The 24,292-nt window shown below is 43.4% G+C and overlaps 1 protein-coding gene across 1 annotated transcript; it reads right to left on the bottom strand.

Annotated features, from left to right (window-relative positions):
• Nucleotides 1-11,168: 11,168 nt before the first annotated feature.
• Nucleotides 11,169-17,868, bottom strand: LOC104611047 (protein NRT1/ PTR FAMILY 8.3-like). Its single transcript, XM_010277961.3, has 5 exons — nt 17,680-17,868; nt 14,540-14,645; nt 14,236-14,453; nt 13,119-13,675; nt 11,169-12,199 (listed from the first exon to the last, which is right to left on the bottom strand). Exons 1-5 carry the CDS (start codon nt 17,731-17,733, stop codon nt 11,377-11,379), a joined length of 1,758 nt encoding a protein of 585 aa, XP_010276263.1. The 5' UTR covers nt 17,734-17,868; the 3' UTR covers nt 11,169-11,376.
• Nucleotides 17,869-24,292: the final 6,424 nt, after the last annotated feature.

Raw genomic sequence — 24,292 nt, 5'->3', positions numbered from 1 at the left:
TCTCATCCTCCTATGCTAATAGGCATCCTATGGCCTCAATCCCTATTGCAATGTATATTCTGAATTCTCACCCGTCCTTGGGTGGTGACATCGTCGGTGCCCTAGCCAGTGTTGTCTTTAATTGCTCAAAAGTCTTGATGCTCTTGAGTCCATCTGAATTCGATAGATTTCTTGACTAACTTCATCAACGACAGGGCTGCGTGCGCGAGGCCGGGGATGAACCTTCTTAAATATGAAACTTTTCCTAGGAAGGTTTTTAATTGGGATTCGTTTGCCGAAGGCTAGAGGTCTATGATGGCTTTAACCTTGTTTTTGTCTGGGTGTATCCCGGTCTGATCTAACCAGTAGCCTAAGAACTTCCCGGACTGTACCCCAAATGCGCACTTTAGTGGATTCAATCTCAACTTGAATTCTCTGCACCTTGTACACCTTTCTCAAAACCTCTGAGTGCTCTTCTCTTTTCCTTGCTTTGACAACCGTCATCTACGTAAAACTCAATTTCCTTATGGATCATGTCGTTGAAGACGCTAGTCATTGCCCTCTGGTATGTGACCCTGACATTCTTCAAGCCAAAGGGCATCATCTTGTAATAGAAGTTCCCTATGGGTGTCTTGAAGGCCGTGTGGGGTGCGTCTGCAGGATCCATGAAGATTTGGTTGTATCCACTATAGGCATCTAGGAAGGAGAAGAGCTCATGTCCCGTGGTTGAGTCTATCAATACGTTGGGAAGAGGGAACCCATCTTTTGGGCAGGCTTTGTTTAGGTCCCTAAAATCGATACAACACCTCAATTGTACGTTCTTCTTCTTTACAAGGACCACATCGGCAAGCCCCTGAGGATGCGCTATAGGTTTAATGAAGCCTACTTTCAAAAGTCGCTCTACTTCCTCCTTGATCTTTAGAGTTATTTCTGGCTCAAAGATCCTTTGTGGCTGCTTCACTGGTCGGAACTTGGGATCTATGCATAAGGAATGGCAGACAAGTTCTAAATCTAGTCCCGACATCTGGTCGTATGACTAGGCAAATACATCCTAAAATTCTTTTAAAAGTGCGATGAGTTTTCCTTTGTCCTCGGCTGCTAGCTTAGCGGATATATATAAAGGTCTTTTGTCTGTTCCATCAGTTGCTAGGTTGATCTCCTCCAATGGTTCCTCGACCATATCGATGGAATCCGTCATGCACCTCGAAGGTACTCTGACCTCATCGTAGTATTCCAATGTATCTTCTTTCGACTCCTGAGGTTGTTCAAGTTATTATTTGTCTCAAATTCTGGGAGTTTCATGTCTATATGGGTCTGTGTTTTAAATGTTGTACCTTTGTGTCATGTCCAATGGTTGGATTATTGCTTGATGGTGTGACTGTACCGACATCGATTTGCAATGTGGTGAAATGGTACTAGTTGAGACATTACTTAGAGTTTTCCGTTAAAGAAATGCAGTGACTTTGTAGCAAATAATAGATCAAGGTTGAATCCCCTTTTTTGGAAAATATACATTGCTTTTGGTACATGCTGCGATAAGGCTACGCTAAACAAATTATAGAATCATACCTCAGAAATGATCTTCTTAGCTGCAGGTGGCTTGTCGTCCTCATGGTCCTCAACAATGGTGTAGTACTCCTTCCCGTCATCCCCTATCATTCGGACGCATCTACTTCTCTTCCGATGTTCCGATGTTCCTGTAGATTCGCCCTCAGGTGGGTGCGGCAGCTTCGTTTCCTCAACCTTGGCTATCCTTGTTTCGCCATCTTCTGCTAACATCGTGAAGTAGATGGCGTCTTGGAGGTGCGTTTTAGACTTGTCAAACGGGGCCCTGGTGGTTGGGATCCTTATCGATCTTCCTCGGTATCTGGCTTTGATGCATTGGTGGTACGTCAAGGGGACGAGGGTGAGGTCATGGATCAGTGGGTGCCCCAAGAGAGCGTAATAGCAGGTCCTTCCCGAGATTACCTAGAACTCTTGTACTATGGTGAATGGCCTGATCGTAACCTGTAGTTCGATGGACCCTTCGGTGATAGACGGGTTCCCGTTGAAGTCTGTTACCTCTAAAGGCAATCCCTTGATGTCCTCCTTTCGAACATTCATTAACTCTAGTGTATGGATGGAAATGAGGTTAATAGAACTTCCCAGGTCGACCATCAACCTTTTCATGTTGAAACCCCCTATCTTTGCCATGATGTATTGTGATGGGGGTCAGCAACCAACATGTCATCTGCTATGAACTCTACACTATTGCGGTCGCGACTATAGGGTTGTAGAGGGTGTTGGAATATCTCTGCTAATGCTCTAATGGCCAACTTCTGTGTTGTTGTGTTGGCCCCCTGTTTGGTGAAGAACTGTCGTAGTTCTTCACTTTGTTCTAGTTTCTCTATCAGAGCGTCAGCCTGGTACTGTTTGGACGCCCCAACTATGTTGATGCTGCCTCCCTGGGTATGGGCTAGGAGGAGATCAATTTCCACGCGGGTTGGGTCCTTCTTTACGAACCGGTCTAACTTTACCTTCTGCACGAACATCCTCCTCAGTGTGAAGCAATCCATTAAGTCGTAGTGTGGTGTCTGATGGTAGTTATACCACCTTCCTCTACGCTTGTCTTTCTCTAGGTCTACTCCTGGCGGTGGCGGCAATAGGCTAATGACCCTGTCTTCCACTAGGTTGTTCATGTTCAAGACCACCTCCTCCCTTGTGCAGGAGAAGGGAGGGGGTGGCAGTGGGTTTCTCTTCCCTTGGGCACTGTCTTGCTAATACGGCCCTTGTTTGGCTCCTTCATTGTTCCTGGGTCTCTTGTCAACTATGTATGCCTCATTTCTGTTATATGGGGAGGTGTCTTTGACAGTTCGCGCTATTCTCTCCGTGCACCTCCAGAGTTGGCTGAAGGTTTCGACTTCAATGTTTTCGATGCCGATTCTATGGGTAGGGCGCATACCCTGAACACACTACTCAACAAAACTTCTTTCAATGGTGTGCTCATCGAAGACAGAGTGATTAAGTTTCCGGAATCTCATGACGCAGGCCAGGAGATCTTCTCCTGGTCCTTGCTCTACGTTTCGTAGATCGTCCATTGTCAATTTCCTTTCTAAGATGAACCATTTTGACAAGAACTTCTTGGCTAATTTGCCCCATGAATCGATGCTCCCAGGGGTGAGACTTACGAACCATGTGTACGCTGGGCTGGTCAGCGACTTCGAAAGCTCTCGCACTTTGAGGTCTCCATCGAGAGGGAAGGAGCCAAGGATGTCCTCGAACTTGCTGATGTGCTCCTGCAGGCTACCTCTCTGTCCGTTGTATTGAGGCCATTGTTGGGGAGGGGTGTACCCGATAGGGTAGGGCTTGTATAGGATGCGATCGGAGTAGGGCTTTTGCAAGACGGCCGAATCCTGGACCCAGTTACAGCTTTCGACTACCAGCCCCTAGACGTATTCCCTCAGCTCGCCCCGGCTAAAAGGGGTCTTCGTTATCGAGTCGATGTGGGGGAAGGTGTGAAATTGGTGGGTGGTGTGGTAACCCGCTTGAGTTGGGGTCGGGTTGGCCCTGTTGGGCTGTTCTAGGACAGTGGGTGTAGGGTTAGAGGCGTGGCGACTGGGGTTGGGGTTAGAATTTGGGACGCCAGGGATAGTAGCAACCAGGGGTCTGTTCGGCTTGAGCTGAAGGGTTGAGCAGGATCTGGAGAGTGCTCCTTGTCTCCTCTTGGCTCTCTTCGAGTTTTCTGAACCGTTCTTCGAAGAGCACCTCAAACCAATAGACCTTGTTCGACAAGATCTCAATATCAGCTTAGATAGGCGTTTGCATTTTGGGCTAGTTTTCAGCTCCAAGGTTAGCATTTTCTTGAGTGTTGCTCTGCTCCTCTAGGATGGTGGTGACGTTGATTCTTCTTGAGGCCATTCTCTGTGATCAAAGATGAACCAGAGATTCTACTGTAGGCGGCGGAAGGTTGGGGTAGAAAGTGGTCTCTTTGAAAGACAGAGAAGGGTCTCGCGAACAGGGAAGGGAGGATCTTCTTAGGTCGAGGATGCGGGAAAGATAGGGGAAAACTTGGGGTGTACTCTGGGAATGCTAGGTGACAGATGGCTTGGGATCGGATGAGTTCTAATGTGAGGAGGATCTCTATTTATGGAGGAGGTCCCGAGATCCTAAAAAAGGTAGGAGATGAGGATATTCGCTCCATATCAAGGAAGGGAATATTTGATTCGCTGTCAATTATTGGATGCGCTACTAGGGTATCACCATGTGTCTCATGAGGATCTTCTCAAGGATTGGCTTTCCTTATCCTTGAAATCCCTCATTACTCACGTGTGCTACTACCTTTTTGCACGTCATAACTAGTCCTATGTGGCAACAGTGACGTCACCGTTCGACAGTCGGAACTTCGTCAATTCCACGTGGTGGCTCGCAAAGTCCGTTGTTGTCAGTGGGTTCGCATGTGTCCGAGCAAACATGGGCCTCGCCAACCCATCATCAAGAGCGGGCTCGCAGGTTGTGAGTTCATCGCACGTCGTAGCAGGTGTGGCAACATCGCACGCTTAGGTGTGCTTGGGTCTCATGGAAGGGTCTTTCTAAGGTTTATTTAGGTTCGAGCATTGACTGGACTTGGTGGACCGCGGGTTTATCGTGGTTTTGCTTAATGCGTTGTAGGTTCATCACAAAGGTAGCGATGTGCCGCAAATTTATCGCAGCGTGAAGGCTTCTGTGGTGCTACTCTTGGTGTCTGAGTGTTCTTTGAAGGTTTGGGTGAACTCTACATACTTACATAGGGTAAATATGAGATGCAAAGCATGGGATAACTCTTCATCCCATACAACAAGGTAGTGTGGTCTAATGCACAAGATAAACCCGTGGACAAGAAATTGGCTCGTGGTGTGATCCACACCATGAACTAGCCGAATGTCCTAAACCCAAAATGCAATATTTTGTGGCTGTTCCATGAAACTGAACACCACCCTTGTCGAGGAGTTGATGTTTTCTTTTTCTTTTGTGCCCAGGTCTAGTAATGCAGCAGCCCACCTATTTGTTATGGGCCCGAGCGTAGGATCGTGTCACGGGTCATTCCGCCGTCAGAGCCTCGGACCTTTCCTTGCCCTTGGCCTTGCGTACAGGCCCTATTTTGACTGTCGTGGGGGGTGATTTGTCCAAGAGATCACCGAACTCTCCTTACTTCCTTTCTTGACTGCAAAATTCGATACTTCATTCAGTAATAGCGTCTCCTTAAATAGGAGATTACAAGAGGAGGTTTCCTTGTTGGATTCGGCTAGACTAGTCCTAACGGACTCAAACTCCTACTCCTAATTAAACTACTTGCTTTTAATGGTACTAAAAATCCTTCTAAGAAAAGGGGATAAGATAAGGACGAATGGGATAAGGGATGAGGGAAACATGCGTTCTCTTGACGTTTTTGGATAAGGGTGGGCCCACCCTATGAGCTGTCGTGTGGGCCCCGCTCTGCTGCTGCTGCGTGCGCGCGCTCGTGGTGCTGCCGCCGCGTGGTGCGCGCGGTGTTGTGCATGGTGCCGCTGCTGCGCGGTGCGTGCGCGCGGTGCCGTGCGCGGCGTGTGCGTGCGGTGCTGCTGCTATGCGGTGCGCGCGCGCGGTGCCGTGCGTGGCTCATGGTGCCGCCGCTGCACGGTGCCTACCGTGCGCGTGTTGCTGCCTCAACTGCTGCCGCGTGGTGTGGGTGCTCATAACATCACTCCCCTCCTGGACTACGAGCTTGTCCTCAAGCTCGAGGTTTGGATAAGCGTTGTGGAGGTCGGTCCAGGGGATCCAAGTTGCCTCTGCTGGGGGAAGGTCCTCCCATTCGACCAAAACCTCGAGGGTGCCTTGCTGGACACGGGACCCGACGAGGGCGCGGGGCTGGAGAATAGGTCTGCCGTCCTGCAAAGGGGGTAGGGGAGGTACATGGTCGGGCGGAGTGCCCACGTAAAGCTTTAAGAGGGATACATGGAAGACGTCGTGGATCCTGCTGTGCTCCGGAAGCTCGAGTTGATAAGCTACCTTTCCTATCTTCCTTAAAACCTTGAAAGGCCCGTAGAATTTGGGGGCCAGCTTAAGGGGCCCCCGGCGCCTGAGGGACAGCTGCCTGTATGGTCGGAGTTTCAGCCAAACGTACTGCCCTGGTTCGAAGGTGACTTCGCGGTGTTGCTGATCATAGGCATTTTTCATACGCGTTTGTGCTTGCTGTAAGCGCAAGGAGACCTCGGCCAGGAGTGCGTCGCGAGCTTGCAGGCTGCGGTCCACTTCTTCCAGCCGTGTTGAGCCCGGTTCGTAGGACAGAAGGCGCGGAGGGTCTCGACCATACACCACTCTGAAGGGGGTCATTCCAAGGGAGGAGTGATAAGATGTATTGTAGCAGTATTCAGCCCATGGGAGGTACTCCACCCAGCGCCGCGGCTGGTCTCCCACAAAGCAGCGTAGGTACATCTCAATTGTCCGGTTCACCACCTCTGTTTGGCCGTCTGACTGTGGATGGTAGGCTGAGGAGAAGGAGAGGGCCGTGCCTTGTATTCTAAAGAGCTCCTTCCAGAATGTGCTTGTGAAGATTGGGTCCCGGTCACTGACGATGGACTCGGGGAGTCCATGTAAGCGGAAAATGTGGGTGAAGAACGTATGGGCGACCGAGACTGCGGTATAGGGATGGGATAACGGGAGGAAGTGAGCATATTTGGAGAACCGGTCTACTACCACGAACAGTACTGACTTCCCTCCGACCTTGGGCAGCCCTTCGATGAAATCCATGGCAATATCGGCCCATATCTGTGTTGGGAGGGAGAGGGGTTGGAGCAGGCCTGCGGGGTGCAGATTCTCCCATTTTTGTTGTTGGCACACCGCACAGTTCTGGATAAAGTCCCGTACCGAGGCCCTCATGGCTTGCCAGTGGAAGTCAGTGTGAATGCGATGCAACGTTTTCTGAATGCCCTCGTGAGTCGATTGGTGTATGCTGGCGATGATGGAGGGGATGAGGGGGCAATCGGCTGGTAGGTATATCCTCTTTTTGTAAAATATCAGCCCATCGTGGAAGGCCCAGTTTGGGTTAGCAGACCCTGACTGTATTTGTTGGACTAGGTCGTTCCATTCGGAAGACTGCGGCAGTGCGTTCCGGATGTCTTCTAGCAGGGTGGCTCTTGGTTGGGAGATTGCATGGAGGACCATACTGTCTTCCTCTCGTCGGGATAAGGCATCTGCTGCGCCGTTCAGGGATCCTGCCTTGTAGTCCACTCGGAAGTCAAACCCCAAAAGTTTGCTGACCCAATGTTGCTGTGGAGAGGTGGTCAGTCGTTGTTCCAGCAAGTACTTGAGGCTATAGTGGTCTGTCTTGACGACGAAGGGTCTGCCCCACAAGTACGGCCTCCAGTGTAGTACTGCCTTGGCCAGGCCAATGAGCTCGCGTTCATAGGCGGGTAGTTTGAGATGGCGGTCAGCTAGCTTGCGACTGAAAAAGGCTATCGGGTGCCCTTGCTGTTGAAGGATGGCTCCTATGCCCGTGCCAGAAGCGTCACACTCGACTGTGAACTCAAGGTCGAAGTTCGGTAGCTGGAGGACTGGTGTGGAGGAGAGGGCTTCCCTTAGGCCTACGAAGGCTGCCTCGGCTGTGCTATCCCAGTGGAATGTGTTTTTCCTGAGCAGGTTGGTAAGCGGGGCTGCTAGCAGGCCGTACTTCTGGATGAACTTTCGGTAATACCCTGTTAGCCCTAGGAACCTGCGGAGGGCCTTGGCGGACTGTGGCCGGGGCCAGTCCTTAATGGCCTGCACCTTGGAGATGTCTACCGATACACCTTGTCCACTGATTACATGTCCAAGGTAAAGGACTTGGTGTTCCCCAAAGGAGCACTTGGATCTTTTAAGGAAGAGTCGGTGTTGCTTAAGGAGCTCGAGCACGATCCTTAGGTGTTGTATATGTTCCACCCACGACTTGCTATAGACCAAGATGTCGTCAAAGAAGACTAGTACATACTTTCGGAGTTGAGAGTGGAAGACTTCATTCATCAGAGCCTGGAATGTGGAAGGGGCGTTGCAGAGGCCGAATGGCATAACTAGGAACTCGAAGTGGCCATGATGCGTCCTAAAGGCTGTCTTCTCTACATCCGCAGAAGACATCCTGACCTGGAAATAGCCCGATCTGAGGTCTAACTTTGAGAAGAACTGTGCGCCGTGGAGTTCGTCCAATAATTCATCTGCGATGGGGATCGGGAACTTATCCTTGATGGTTCGGCTGTTGAGTTCCCTATAGTCTACACAAAATCTCCAAGTTCCCTCCTTTTTGGGTACCAACAGAACTGGGGAGGAAAAAGGGGAGTGGCTGGGCCGAATGATCCCCTGCTATAGCATGTCTGCACATTGCTTCTCTAGCTCATCTTTCTGCCGGTGGGGGTAGCGATAGGGTCGCACCACGACCGGGTCTGACCCTACAATTAGAGGGATCCGGTGGTCGCAGGCTCTAGGAGGGGGGAGGCCCTTGGGTTCTTGGAAAACAACCGAGTAATCGGTGAGAAGTCTCTCCACATCCGTGGCGTGCGAATTCTCCCCCTGGAGTGCATGCAATTGTGTCTTGGTCCTTGTCCTGGTTCCCTACCAGGTAACTGGTTTGCCATCCAAGTGGAAAGTCATAGTCAGGGCAGCGAAGTCCCACAGAATTGGGCCTAAGGTGATCAGCCATTTGACGCCTAGGACGATGTCAAATTCGTCCAAGGACAGTACAAATAAATCTGCCCGGAAGGATTCTTTTCCCACCTGAATTTTGGTGTTCCTGCAGATACCGGGGCTGTGCACTCTTTCCCCATTTGCCACGGCTACCTGTAGTTGTGGCCTGGCTTCCATGGGCAACTCTAGCTCGTGGGCCGCCTGATTGCTGATGAAGTTGTGGGTGCTCCCGGAGTCCACCAGAATGCACACGGGTCTCCTCGTCACTAGAGCCTTTAGCTGCATTGTCTGGGAGGTTCTGATACCCGTGATGGCGTGGAGCGAGATCTCTGGTTCAGTTGGTGACGGCTCTTCCTCATCCTCTTCCGTCTCGTCTACTAGAAGGCAGAACAGTTTCTTGCATCTATGCCCTGCGGAGTATAGATCATCATAGTTGAAACATTGTCCCTTCGCGCGCCGTTCTGCCATCTCGGCTCGGGACAGGCGCCTGATGGGGGGTGACACCCTGCTGCTCCCTGTCTGTGATACCGGTCTGGAGGGGTAACCCGGGTGGGTCCTCTGTTCTCTGCTGGGCGCAAGGGTAGACACTCCCGCTGGCCTCGACGGTGCCCAAGTCGTGGCTGGCCGTCTAATGCTAGAGGGTCCCTGAGCGAGCTGCATCTTTCGCTCAAAGGCGCGGGCGAGGTTCATTGCTGTAACCAGATTAGGGGGATGCTGCATCTCAACGTCTACCCTTAGGGGCTCTATCAGCCCTGCTGTGAACATGTCCACTTGCTGATCCGGCCTAACTGTGGCTGCTCTGGCAAGCAGGGTTTGGAACTGGCGTTGGTATTCAGCCACAGTTCCCCCTTGCTTGAGATTGATGAGCTCTCCCAGCGGGTTGCTCGTCATTGGGGGTCCAAACCTAAGGAGGTAATAGGACCTGAACTGCTCCCAGCTGAGCCCTGGTTCTTCTTGCTCCACGCGGTAGAACCAAAGTTGTGCCTCTTCCGTAAGGTGGAAGGCTACCAGGCTGACCTTGTCTCTGTCATCCGTGCGCTGGCTGCTGAAGAACTGCTCGCAGCAGTACAACCATCCTAATGGGTCTCCGGTGCCGTCGTAAGATGGAAATTCAAGCCGGTTGTATTTGGGAACAACTGCAGCCATCGATGCTGCGGCTTGATGTTCGTTGGCTGATCCTGTCCCATCCGTGCGGCGACTGCTGGTAGAGGCTAGCCCTTCCGAGTTCTTATCTTTGTTGGAGAGGAACGCTTCTAACAGGCGACGTAGCTCCCGAACGTCCTCCTTGACCTCTCGGACCTCCATACTGGTTTCAGTGAGCCTATGCTCCAGTTCATGGACTCTGCAAGACAGCGGCTCCTGTTCTCCCATGACGGTTGGCTCTGATACCAAGATGTTATGGGCCCGAGCGTAGGATCGTGTCACGGGTCGTTCCGCCGTCAGAGCCTCGGACCTTTCCTTGCCCTTGGCCTTGCGTACAGGCCCTATTTTGACTGTCGTGGGGGGTGATTTGTCCAAGAGATCACCGAACTCTCCTTACTTCCTTTCTTGACTGCAAAATTCGACACTTCATTCAGTAATAGCGTCTCCTTAAATAGGAGATTACAAGAGGAGGTTTCCTTGTTGGATTCGGCTAGACTAGTCCTAACGGACTCAAACTCCTACTCCTAATTAAACTACTTTCTTTTAATGGTACTAAAAATCCTTCTAAGAAAAGGGGATAAGATTAGGACGAATGGGATAAGGGATGAGGGAAACATGCGTTCTCTTGACGTTTTTGGATAAGGGTGGGCCCACCCTATGAGCTGTCGTGTGGGCCCCGCTCTGCTGCTGCTGCGTGCGCGCGCTCGTGGTGCTGCCGCCGCGTGGTGCGCGCGGTGTTGTGCGTGGTGCCGCTGCCGCGCGGTGCCGTGCGCGGCTCAAGGTGCCGCTGCTGCGCGGTGTGTGCGCGCGGTGCCGCTGCTGCGCGGTGCGTGCGCGCGGTGCCGTGCGCGGCTCATGGTACCGCTGCTGCGCGGCTCATGGTACCGCTGCTGCGCGGCGTGTGTGCGCGGTGTCGCTGCTGTGCGGTGCGCGCGCGCGGTGCCGTGCGTGGCTCATGGTGCCGCCGCTGCGCGGTGCCTACCGTGCGCGTGTTGCTGCCTCAACTGCTGCCGCGTGGTGTGGGTGCTCATAACACTATTGGCTTCTACGGTCTCTGTCCCATGAATGGATAGAGACCTGCCCTTCGTGGTTGGAGGATGTGTTGGCAGCGGATTGTCTTCCTTTTGTTTAGGTTTCTTTTTGTTGCTTTCTTTTTAAAAGTGCAAATACATCATATGTGCAATGCATTGCCATTACCCAATGTTAGTCCAAGCTATCTGGGGTCTTGGGACGGGTAGACCAAGTGCAGTCCTAACCTTTGAAACTTTTTCACAGAACATGCCCACCCTCACATCTTTCCATCTTCTCAAGTTACACTAGTTTCAAAAGAAAGGGCAAAAATATGCCACTTACAAGGACTACAGAGTAAAGCCCTATCTACTAAGTACTAACAAATGAAATGTATCTAAGAAGTATTAGCTTATTCCAAAAGAAATACAACGTCAGCTTTATAATTATATAAACACATGAAAGGGAAGTAGAATAGAAATAATTACAGATTTCACCATAAAAATCTTACAGCTGCAGAACCATATTTACATTACATGTCTTCATACAAGAAGTTGCATGTATTGGAAATTGCATTGTACCATCCTGTTGGAAAACCCCCTATGAAGCCTTCTTGCATTTGTACTTAGCAGCACATAAGACATAAACCAGCAAGTTCAAGAAGCTGAGGCCAGCTATGAGCAAGAAGAAGTAATCAAGATGCCCCTCATTCAAGTTATCAGGTATCCATCCAGGATTTCCATCTTTAGTTGTTACTGTTGTCACAACTGTAAGAATAAAAGAGCTTAGGTAATTACCTAATGCTGTTGTAAGGAGGGACAAGGCACTACATAGACTCCTCATTGCATCTGGAGATTGATCATAGAAGAACTCGAGCTGCCCGATGAAGGTAAATATTTCTGAAGCCCCCACTAAGACATACTGGGGTATCTGCCAGAAAATACTGATAGGCACTGCTACGTTTTGGTCCACCAGATCAAGTTCCTTTGCCAGTTGCAACCGCTTCATCTCTACTAATGCAGCAACTATCATGGACAGTATTGATATGAAGAGGCCTATACCCATCCTCTGCAACTCCGAGAAGCCTCTCTCCTTACCAGTGAACTTTCTTGCAATTGGGACAAGGATTTTGTCATAGATTGGGACCCAAACAATGACACTGATTACATCAAAAGTTGATAGAGATGCTGGAGGAATGGTGAAAGAACCAATGGATGTATCCATAACCATTCCCTGTTCCACAAACATGGTAGACATCTGTGCATAGACAGCGGAAAAAACTATACCAGTAGCCCAGATAGGAAACATGCGGATTAGTATCTTCAGTTCTTCTACCTGGGTCACAGTACAGAGCTTCCACCGATTGGAAAAGTCATCACTTTCAGATTCATGATCAGTGACCACAGAAGCTTTATCAAGACACCTGGACAGAAAGTAAAGTGTGATGATTTCTAGCTAGTTAGTCTATTAATCTAAGATTACAGAGCATCCATAAATGTTTACCACATTCAACATACAACATTAATTAAGAAAAACAAAGAAAAATATATATTTCAACATACAATACATATATGCATAAAAATGATATACATACATGTACATAGACCTGTTCATGGGTCGAGCTCGGGTTTGGCTTTTGCCAAATTTTGAATGGGGCCCGGCCTGAAGCCCAAGCCCGACACAGTGTAAGTCAGGCCTGAAGCCCGGCCCGTGAACAGGTCTACATGTACATATATGTTTATGTATAGTGGAATTATAGAACAAGTCATTTAATTATTTGTTACTTCTCTAATTCTTGCAGCTATGACACATGTATTATATACAATGTAAAATAATGCTTATTAACAGTAAGGGAATACGAGTTAAAGACCATAAAAGAATATATAGAAGTGCTTTACTTGTATATCATTTTCTTCTCAAAATCTAGCACCATAAAAGGAACAAGATGTAATTAACTAAAAATGCTCACTTTTCTTTTGAATTTGTATTACTTTGATATTGTTTAATTTCTTATAAGAGATACTTCTATATTGTTAGCATAGCAGAACACATACTACAGGAAGAAGTATAAATTCTTTTTTTTTTAGAGGTCATGGATGGCCATACATGTTTGATTAAAATCAAATAAAATTTAGAGAATACTAGGTATCCTTGTTACAAAATCCTAATTAAACTAATGCTATCTTACCAAGAAAAGGAAACAGAAAAATCAGATGCACTGCAATCAAGTTAATAAGCCATTGTATTGATCAATGAAATTGGAAGTAGAATAGAATCTAATTGGTTTTCTCAAATCCAAGGATATGTTAGAATTCAAGAAAGAAGATGAATAGGAAATATACTTGAGTTCATTGCTATGCTCCAGTTTCCGACTCCCTGCAATAGCAGAGGTTTTGTCAGGCAGTTCATATAAAAGAGAACTATCATGGGGGACCTTCACATTCCATTTCCGGAGAGAGGCAACCACAACCTGGCACATTCTTGTAATGGGGCTTCCACCTGGTTTCTGGAATCTATAAAGGGGCGTGCCTGAGAAAAAACTTATGATGGCAAGACCCATGAACAGTGTAGGTATGCCAAATCCTAGGCCCCACCCGGCATTATCTTGAATCCAAACAAGAAAACTACTTGATACGAGAGCCCCGATGTTGATAGAAAAGTAAAACCAATTGAAGAAAGACCCCTTCTTAACTCTCTCCCTTGTATCAGTATCATCAAATTGATCTGCCCCAAAGGATGAGACACAAGGTTTTATCCCTCCAGTCCCCAGTGCAATCAGATACAGACCAAAAAAGAATACAGCATACTGAGCTGGAGTTGCAGCTGGGCAAATGGACCCCACACAAGCAGGAGGCTTGAAGACAGGAACTGAAGCCGACAGAGTCAAAGTACCCATTCCCTATGCATGTGTAGAAAATATTTACATCTGATCAGTTGTGAAAGAGAAGAAGAGGATAATAAATTACATAAAGTAGTGACTAGAACAGATTAAGAGATGCAAGAATGACTGAGGTATATCATTCTCTAGAAAGTCTTTATTCCACCATCATCAAACATGGTCCATCCACAAAATGAGTCAGTGACACTAATTGAGCAGAGAGGGCCTAAAAAAACAAGGAAATTTCTAGCAGCAGAATAGAATACTGTTTTACTAACTCTTAACTTGATACTTTTCAGCCATCCATGCTTTACTTCTAAATGGACAGGTATAACTCGTATGGGCAAATAAGATTTTGCTTTTACTTTTTCTTTCTTTTCTTTTTTTTTTTGTATGTATTGCCTTCAAAAAAAGGGGCAAGGGGCAACAGGTCTCAGATAATTCATTAGGGGGCAATGCCCATTCAGGAGTCAGGACCATAAATATGAGGTTCATCACATATTCTCTGAAAGCTATCAACATCATATACCAGTAAACAATTCAATTAAACTAAAAGAAAAAGCATTCAAATGTATATTTACAATGAAGTATATTGTGGAGAAAACTGCAATAGTCCAGTATCTTCCCCAATATGCATCTGCCAAAACTGCTCCAATGAGGGGTGCAAGGTAGCAAGTTCCTTGCCAGGTGGTAACATTTCTTGCAGCAGAAGCATTTCCTTCATGTAGCTTGTTGGTGAGATAAGTAACAAGGTTGGTTGCAATTCCATAGTAAGCCAAGCGCTCACAGCATTCAGTACCTGTATTTTATTTGCAAATGTTAGAAGAAAATGGAATTTAGCACATAGGCAACAGCAATTTGGACAATGCAGAGAATTTAGTGTACCTAGAATAAAAGGACATGCTCTCCAGTTTCCAGTATTGTGCTTAAGTACTGGATTTCCATTAATGTCAACCGATCCATCTCCAGTGTATGATCCTCTAATTACATTCTAATGTAACAGAAAACGTCACATATAGGACCAGAGCAAGGTTTATAAGATAAATAATTGTAAATAGCATCAGAGACATTGATTCTTGTTCGAGCTATGGGGCTTTGTAGTGTAGTTTTTTCACATTTCAAACTTTGGTGTGCATATGTAAGAGCATGACAAAACCTACTCTCTACAGGAAAAATTATGGGGTTGACTGCATTGCAGAAGCCTGCAACAAGTTAAATTCTTCGATTATGCAACATCAAATGCATGGGTTTCATCATGGATAATTTCCTCAAAGGCAGCAGTATGTGCAGCATGCAGGATGGACCTGAAAAATAAGAAAAAGATAATAGAATAACCTAGGCTTCCCTAGGAATTAGCATCTGGACAAGCTATTAGGATTCAAAACCTAATAGTTAGCACCGTCAAGAAAACTTGGCCTCAACACCAAACAGAACAAAGCCAAAGGCAAATGTTATGTTAGTTCTCAAATTCCTCCTTGAAAACAAAAATATGAAACTTACATAGACTTATTTCCCTAACCTAATGATTCCTAATCACTTTCGAACTCATATCAATCGCTAGATCAACTTCAAAACTGTCTAAAATTCTTTAGAAATTTTCTATTTATTGGCTTGATTAATTACAAGTATGACATATTTTCTATTAACGAAACAACTTCTGAAACAAATACCTACCAAAATAAATCATAGAAGGTTAAAACTACTAGAACTTTAACTCGAAACAATTGGAGAGAGAGAGAAATCACATCATAGATTCATTGTCTGTCCATAAATTGGGCATCACTTGATCACTTTATGCCCAATTCATGAGATTTTGGACTTGTTTGATTGACATTTAAATAACCTTTCTAATAATACCAAAACCAAGACAATTGAACAAGTTTTGATACTTCGAATTCTGGATGCAAATACAGTGATTAATTAAAAATATGCCTCCCAAGTTTCAACTTGAAGCTCAAGTAATTCCGTTATAGTTTTGAATTTGAGATCCTTTGCATTCCTTATCATGCAGTCTTGGAAATCCTAGCGCCTCAGACATATGACGTATATGCCATATCATGAGGGTCTTGACCATTTATTATTGGCTCTATCGGTAATGACAACCCAATTCAGGCTAAACTACTTTCCGTAATACAAGGACTGAAATTGGAAATCATGTTTGGTTCAGGTATGTTAGATTGGATATTAAAGGGCAGTCTCAAGTTGTAATTGAGTATATGAGAAAAGAAAGTTCCATACGCTGGTTATATCTTTACCAATAATAGAGAAATGTGATCATTGGCATCCATCATGAACACCTTGTTTAGATGGATACTAGTGAAGGAACTAACAAGGAAGAATTGTGACAAAACCTGCCCTGGTGGGTTAGATTTTATTTCCTTTGTGATATGAGCTACTCCTACATCCTCTGTGATATGATTGTTTCTGATTCTGTCCCTTCAGTCTTGTCACTCATCCATCTCAACTACATTCATTTTCTAAACATGTTGCTTCTTGATTATCCAACACTTTGTCCCATATAGTAATGCCAATCTTATGATTATCTTATAAAAATTTTCTTGTAGCCTAATTGGTATGGGTCACACAGCTTACCATATGAACTTCTCCACTTCAACATCCTGCCCTCATTAGGTCTACAAATGGATCAGATTGAATCAGATATACTTAGATCCAAATTTGATTTGTAATATTCAGATTCAAATTGAATCTTGTCCATTGGATTTATATGTATGTATAAATATATGGATTCATATTCAATCCAATTATAAATGGGTTGAATTCAAACCACTCCTAATCAGATCAAGTTTGAATTCAGATTTGGACAAACAGATACCATTTGTAGCCCCAGCTCTAATTTTATGTACGAAACCCTCTTTAATTTCTCCCTTGTCATGAATGATCAATCCAAGGTATCGGAAGTGATAACCTTGGAAAAACTCTTGATCATCCATCTAAATTGCACCACCATTGTTACTAATACTTTTACTAGAATTGCAACGTATATTTTGTCTTAGCCTAGCTTATTTTGAAACCTTTTTCTATATTCTAACTTTGCATTCAGCTCATCTTTAGTCCTATCAATGAATACTTTGTCATCAAACAAATAACACAAAACATGAGACCACGTCTCCTTTAAATGCCTAGTTAGTTTATCCATAAACAATGTGAAAAAAATATGGTCTAAGTGCTGACACTTGGTATTTTCTATTGTGTCTCCCCTTCCTGAGTTCTCATATTGATTATTGCTCCTTTATACATATCCTTAATGATGTCAATATGCCCAACTTTTTTTTTGATAAGTGATGTCAAACATGCCTAATTAAAACCCCTTTCTCTCCCAAAACACACCAAGCGACTTCACTAAGGACCTTATCATATCTTTCTTCAAAATTAACAAATACCAAGTGGAGATTTCTCCTGTGTTCCCCACTTCTTATCAATCAGAATAGCTTCGGTACTTGATTTCCCCAACATGAATCCAAATCGATTTTCAGATATGCTGATTTCGTCTATTAATAATCATTGCTCAGTCACCCTTTCCCAACTTAATGAATTTGGGAAGTAAATTAAACTATCAAACCATCTGGTAAATTCATGTTAGCAAGGTGATTGATCAAATGAGTACAAATCCTCATGAGAACCAAAAAATGTAAAATAAAATAAAAAAATAAAAAAAAAACCTTCATAAATTAGAATTGGAGGGGAAACAGAACAACATCGATCTAATCATAACATGACAAAACCTTTCTAGGTCAGCCAAAAGACGATCTTTATAATCGCTGGCAAAACAACCCCTTCCTTTTCCCTTCGTATCAGCTGATATAGCAACCGATCCAAATAAACCAACAATCGAAGTAAATTAACAGCTCAAATCTCCATTTTCAACAATAAATAAATAAACACCAAACAGAAAAAAAAAATGAAGTTAAAAAATTCCGAGTAGAGATAGTCAAAGATATGAATTCAACAAACAATAAAACCAGCAAAACAGAAAGAGAGAAGTTCAAAGATGCAATTGCGCTAACCTCCTTCAGAAGCCCATCTTCCAAGAGCAAGCTATCCTCCCCTTGGGAACCCATGTCTCAGAACCAACGAAGATCACAAGATTCTTCTTCTAATCAAGATTCAACTACAATTCAGCCCGACCCACCGCAAAATAAACAAATATACCAGATGGGGGTTAGATAGGACGGGCACTATTTCCCAGATGAAAAAGAATCAATGGATGCTGAGGTAAGAAGTCAATAATTACCCGTATGAAGAAGGGTAGGCGTTTGTTGTTTTCTCATCAACTACAGAGGAATGCGACCGCTACTCGAACCAGTAAGAACTAAGGAAGTGGAAACTTACACGCCATTCTCTTTGACACGCTGTACACAAACAGTAGGGATACGGAGTAGGCAATCTCTATGATACCGAAAAGGTATCATAAGTTCATAACTGAACAACTTCAACCAATCAAAAACCCACATGAACCTGGACGGAATGGTTGCAGGTATGATACCTTTTCCGTTATCGGACTACGAACAGTAATTCTGCTTTGGTAAAACAGTGAGCTCGAATGTCCTGGCTTTAGGAGATCAGTAGTATTCAGAACCCACTTGACTGATGGACGGTTCCACCAAGAGATGAAGAGAGATTCCGATTTGATCAGTAGCTTTCGACCTTTTGTCCACCGTCCAAAATCCTAGCGGCATGGGATCACTTTTGGCCCAAGTAAGCTGCTAGGTGGGTCCATCCAATGGGATGGTTCAGAGTTTAGACATGGGAAAGTTGGGAGGGCGCCTGTTCAGAATTTAGTAAATTACAATGCTATCACAAGGTCAAAGATACAGGCTGGGCAGGGCTAGATTTTTTTTGGTAATTAGATGGAATCCAGCTTAGACCACACATGTTATAGCCCGTTTGGGAGGGCTTTTAAGTTGATTGAGCTCCGTTGACTGAGGGAAGACACTATCAAAGCAAGTTTCACCGTAAAGTTGAGTTCTCAGCTCAACTTTTGCCAACCTTCCGTGGGAGTCTACCTTGCAACACCAGAAGCGCTGAGGAAAAGCCCTTCCAAACAGGCACTAAAGTTGGGCCCGTTTGGCTGACGCTTTGGTTGAATTGGACAGAGCTGCTTTGACATTAAGACAAGGATTAAAATCTCGTAATTTATCGGTTCGTATTGGCTGATATGTATCGTATCGGAGCCTAGTATTAGAGATTAGTCATTTCAAATAGTTGGACCATTGACTTATTTGACCGAACCATTAGCTCTACAATTCACATTGTATTGAAAACCTATGAAGGCTATAACTTCGTACTTAGTTGTCTGGTGTGTCCGGAAGCACGCCGTTAAACACTCCGGAACACCAGTTTAAACATTTATAATTTTATTCTAATTCTCAAACAATTACTAACATAGTAAATGGGTGAGAACGGATCGTATCCATAGGGAAGTAAGGGAAAAATTAATGTTTTCTTAGATCCGGACAAGAGAACACAAAGGGGAGTTGTAAAAATATAAAATTAATTAATTAAAAAAATGGAATTCATTAAAACCAAATTCGAATAGTACTGGTAATAACAAGTGCATAAAAATAAATAAATAACAAAAACAAATAAATAAAAGAAACAAAATAAAAACGTCTGAGAATCTGATAAGAGGTAGTAGTTTCTGGATCTCTCCTTCCACCCTTGAACTTCTCGAGCTAGACCTTCCGTCTTACCTGGCCAAATTTCAGATCTGTAGAAAAGAAATAAAACACAAATTAAATCTAATAAAAATAAATTTGCAGGAGGAAAAATTAAACTAGAAATTAAAGAACAGAAAGTAATTCTAAAACTGAAGAAAATATGGTTGGGATTCAAATCCAGAAGTGGCAGTAGTGGTGTTGGCGAACTGCAAGTAGGAACCTCTCCTCTTGCCAGGGCGTCCTCCTCTTCCTCTACCCTTGAACTTCTCAAGATCAGCCTTCCTTCTTACCTGGGTGAATGGACTCTAAGGCCCCTAGTGTCCTTTTTATAGAGAAATGTGGATATAACTGGAATTAGAGAGAAAGATGGGGGGTGGCAGTTGGGATTTAGCAAAGTTAGGGATGCCCTAGGGTTTCTAATTGATGGCTAAGATGGTTTTGGCGATGATCCTATGGCTGAAAATAAAAGGAGAGGGCGCCCAATATTATGTAGGGCTAAGATTTGGGCACCTAGAAATTGAGGCTATAGATTAGAACATCTAGGGTTGAAGGGTTAAGATTAAAAGAATAGGTGGTGCCCTACATTGAATGGTTGGGATATAAGATGGAGGGAGTGGCTGAGATTTGGAGGTGAGGGGCTGAATGTTGAGGATTAGTAGAATAGGTGGCGCCCTAGGGTTTAAAAGCTATAAAGGAGAAACCTAAAATGAGTGGTTGAGATAAAAAGAGGTGGATGGTGGAAATTAAACACCTAGGGGCGGCTAGGGTTTGCTAAGAGAAAAGATTAGGTTAAAAAGGCTCCCTAGGGTTTGCTAGGGAGAGGGGAGCATGGTAATACAATAGAATGGGCGCCAACTGGGTTTAGTAGATAAGAGGCGCCCTCCTGTTCTCAGTTCTTTACAAAAATACCCCCTCTTTCAACTGGTCTTCACCCCAGCTTCCCAAAAACTGCACTTCAGCCTAAAAAACTTCCCAGTTTTCTACATAATTTGCATAGAGACCCTTCGATGTCACATAATTGATTTTAACTAGGAAAATGACACATTTTGACCATTTTAAGGCCAAAAATACCCCTAAATTGATGCCCTTAAGGCATCAAAATGCAGAGTTATCATTGTCTGATTGGAGTATTTTAATTTTGGGTAACTTTTTGAGATTTACACAGCGCGTTCTGTGCACCCATCGGTGCATTGGACGAGTGCACCCGCAAATGGTGTATCAACACGTCAACCAGGTTAATGTTAACATGCGTTTAAGCGTTAACGTGATCTGATCCGATTCACACGGAAACGAACCGGTCGAGTACCCAAGCAAAAAGCCCCTTTTTCTAGTCTTTCTTTGATTCTTCTTCCAATTCTTTCTTCCATTTCTCTCCACCAAACCCTACCCATACAACAAACCCTTGTCCATCGGTGGCGACAGAGCTCTAGCAGCAACATATCATTCTTCTCTTCTTCTTCAACTCTCTATTCTTCTTCTTCTTCTTCTTCTTCTTCTTCTTCTTCGGTGGTAGTTCCGATTTGAAGGACGAACAGGTATGGTCATTGATTTCTCTTCCATGTTATTTTCTTTTATGTTGCTCAAATATGCATTAGGTAAAACCGAACCCAAATAGGCATATTACTTCTCCAAGATGAAATGGCTGAATTGAAAAGCTTATTATCTACAAAATGGTTCTTTCACAAGTTTCAAATGGAATGAACTAAACTAGTAGTCCCTTAAAGGGATTTTTGCAACATTCGGCCCCGTGCACACAATTTCAAATATCATCAAACCCTCTAAATGTGCTAACATGTGATGCATGATTCTAAAGACTTCAGAGTTGTTGATTGGAATTAGTTGTGTAATTTCGTTGGAATGTTTCAGGTGCTTTATGACCCAATCAACTTTAATTCGTGAGGGTTAGCCTTGGGGTTCACATGCCAAATTACAAGTTTCTATTTTGAATCTTGGTTTCAGATAGAGATAGAACAAAAGAGAAGAAAAGGAAAGAGAGAAGACAAGATGTGTCTCGAACAGAGCAAAAATCAGCCCATCAAATGAACTGATTCACTTGAACAAAAGAACAAGAGAGGGTATAAAGAACTACCTTCATAGAGTAGCTAACCAATATACTTAATATCAATCGACACAAATACCTTTCTGTATGTTTGAGAATTTGTAGGACTAGGATTTTTCTATATGTCTCTATGTGTATGATTTTCTTTAAATAAAAAATCATATATAAATAAGAGAATTTATAGTCATAGGATTTATTTTTATGTCTCTATATGTCACTATTTGGTAAGGAAAAATTCTGTCGATTTTTGTTTATATCCAAAGATGTTCTTACAACTTTATGCAAATTCCCCAATTTTTTTCTACCAACAAGAATATGCTACACTCAATAGTTCTTTAGATCTTCAACAATCCTTAAACTTGTGACATTTTAGACTTGAAGAATCCCCAAGTATTATCGTACATTTGGATTATAATTCTTTTTATACTATTGTGCAAAGGTATGAGTTTTCAGTCCACATGTGATCATTCATCGTATAAGGACTTGAAATATAGTCCAATGTTTTGTGATTGTTGAAGGAGCTGCGCAATTCGAATATCAAAAACACCTCAAAATTGGTACAAATTATTTTACACTTGTCCTGGAAAAGTCGTTAGTGAAATAACACATTTTCATATTCTATGTATGTTAATAATGACAATTGAAAGATTTGATGACTAGTATGTTGTGTCTATGCAGACAAACAAATCAGATGGCAAGCATTGTGATTATATTGTGTGGGCAATTCCCAAAGGGCTTGATGATGATGACATTTCAAACATGCATAATCAAGATCTAAAAAGCCGAATTGATGAGCGTGACAAGTTAGTGGCTAATATGGATAGTCACTTGAAGATACTGGAATCATTGTTATCTTCCCACCAAATACATACTAAAGGGATGAAGACGACACTTTTTTTAATTATTATTTTTATGATTAGGTTTATTTTAGTGTATATGCATAAGAATTAATCCCAACATAACCTCCAACCCCCTACTCATGAACCATTAATGGCCTATGTTAAACAATTTTTAGTTTTTGATTTGGAGTACTAATGTGGATTGATAGCAGCAAAATATTTAGTTGTTTATACTAATGTTCTTTGCACCATAGGACCAGCAAAATATTTAGTTGTTTGCACCAGCAAAATATTTAGTCCTTAATCAATTTAGGACCGGGACCACCCTACCCCAACCCCTACCAGTTCCCATCTTTGCAAGTTATCTATTCTCTGTTGCCCGTTCCATCACATATAGCAAGCCCTCCAGCCTATAATAGACTTTTTTCATTTAGAATTTGTGGATCAATTCACTTCACGTTGTACACACTTTCTTAAACTTGGACTAAGATCTCTGTTAAGGCCAGTTCTCAGGATACGGTCGAGGTTGGGTTCAAAGGACCAAGCAAAGAACTAAGCAAGCTCCCAGGGTCTAGTTCGGCCACAAATTGTGACAAACACCAAAAGAACCAGTCATATAAATATTTGGAGCCCAAAATTAGCTTATGTGTGTATACCAAAACGATAATGATTATAACCCAATGCACTACTACCATGGGGTAGTGTGGATAAAAATGACTTTACTTCCTAATGGCACTTGAATCGATAATGTCATCTACTCTTGCAAAATTGAGTGCTCACCACTTACCAATTCGATTGTTCAAGTAATGAAAGATAGTTGCATTACAAGAACTCCCAAAATTGCCTCTTTTCTCATTTCTTAACAGGAAAGGGTTTCTCTTTTTTTTATGAGAATTTTTTCTTTCAAATACAACCGCAATGGAATCATACCAGCCAAGGTCCCATAAGAATTTACTATAAACCAACAAAAACGCACATTGATTGCACATTTCATTGTGACCCATATCCAGCTTAGACACCAACAAAAGCAAGCTGAATATAAGTTTACTGCAAGTGCAAAGTGAAAAACATGATGAAAAGTAGACAATTCTTAAAATGTGGCATTGATAGGAAGTGTTAACAATAGTATCAACAGATCTAGAGCTATTCAAACTTTCAAATTCACTTAATATGTCAACTTGTCAAGACATTGACATCCAACATTCTCTTCTTGTTTCTTCACTACAAGAACATGACACTTATAATTATGAATGATGAACACACTAGCAGCTCACGCTCCCTAAGAAAGCCATACTTCAACAAACATTCCAAATAAGAATTTAACATAAATGAATATTTCAAAGAAGAAATAAACTAAATCCATTTTGGACTTTGTTGCAAGACTAAGACCCAAAAACTTGTTTACAAAAGAATAGGTAGGATTATTCTTTTTTTTATCAATAGAACAAGTAGGATTATTCTTTTTTTATCAATACAACATGTATGATTATTCGTTTTCACATAGTAGGATTTTTGCCTAGAATTTTTCTAACTTAAAACACCATAGTACCAAAGCTGGTCCAAGAAACACTGTCAGCTGACTTGATGTTTGTGTTTTTATCATTATTGAGTAATTGTTGGTGTCTTAGGTTCATCATTTCTCTTGCTTCATAATTTTTAAGGATCAACACCAATGTTTTGAAATGTGGTAGCACGATGTGAGGCACTAGAGTCTTCTGATATATGAGGTGTAGGTGGTGAGATGTAAGACAAAGTAGTATAGCCTTCTCACAAATTCTTCAAGATTTTTAGGAAGCTCTTGATACAAATTAGAGTTAAAACAAACATGGAAATATTAGAAATGATATTTAACTAGTTTTTATGATGAGTTTCAGAAAATCAGTCCTATCCAAAGAGATCACTTTTGAATGATATACATTTTGAGAAAGTTAATAGTTTACTGGTCAATTATAGATTTGGGTTAGAACTCTTTTCTGAATTTGGATTTCTCTTAGATCTTAAGTTATTGTTTTATTTGTTACAAATGGTTGTTATTTAAACACCCTTGGTGATTATTAATGTG

Source organism: Nelumbo nucifera, chromosome 4 (assembly GCF_055504915.1).
Source record: "Nelumbo nucifera cultivar China Antique chromosome 4, China Antique-T2T, whole genome shotgun sequence".
In the NCBI taxonomy this organism is placed as follows: domain Eukaryota; kingdom Viridiplantae; phylum Streptophyta; class Magnoliopsida; order Proteales; family Nelumbonaceae; genus Nelumbo; species Nelumbo nucifera.
This window is presented reverse-complemented; position numbering and strand designations above follow the sequence as displayed.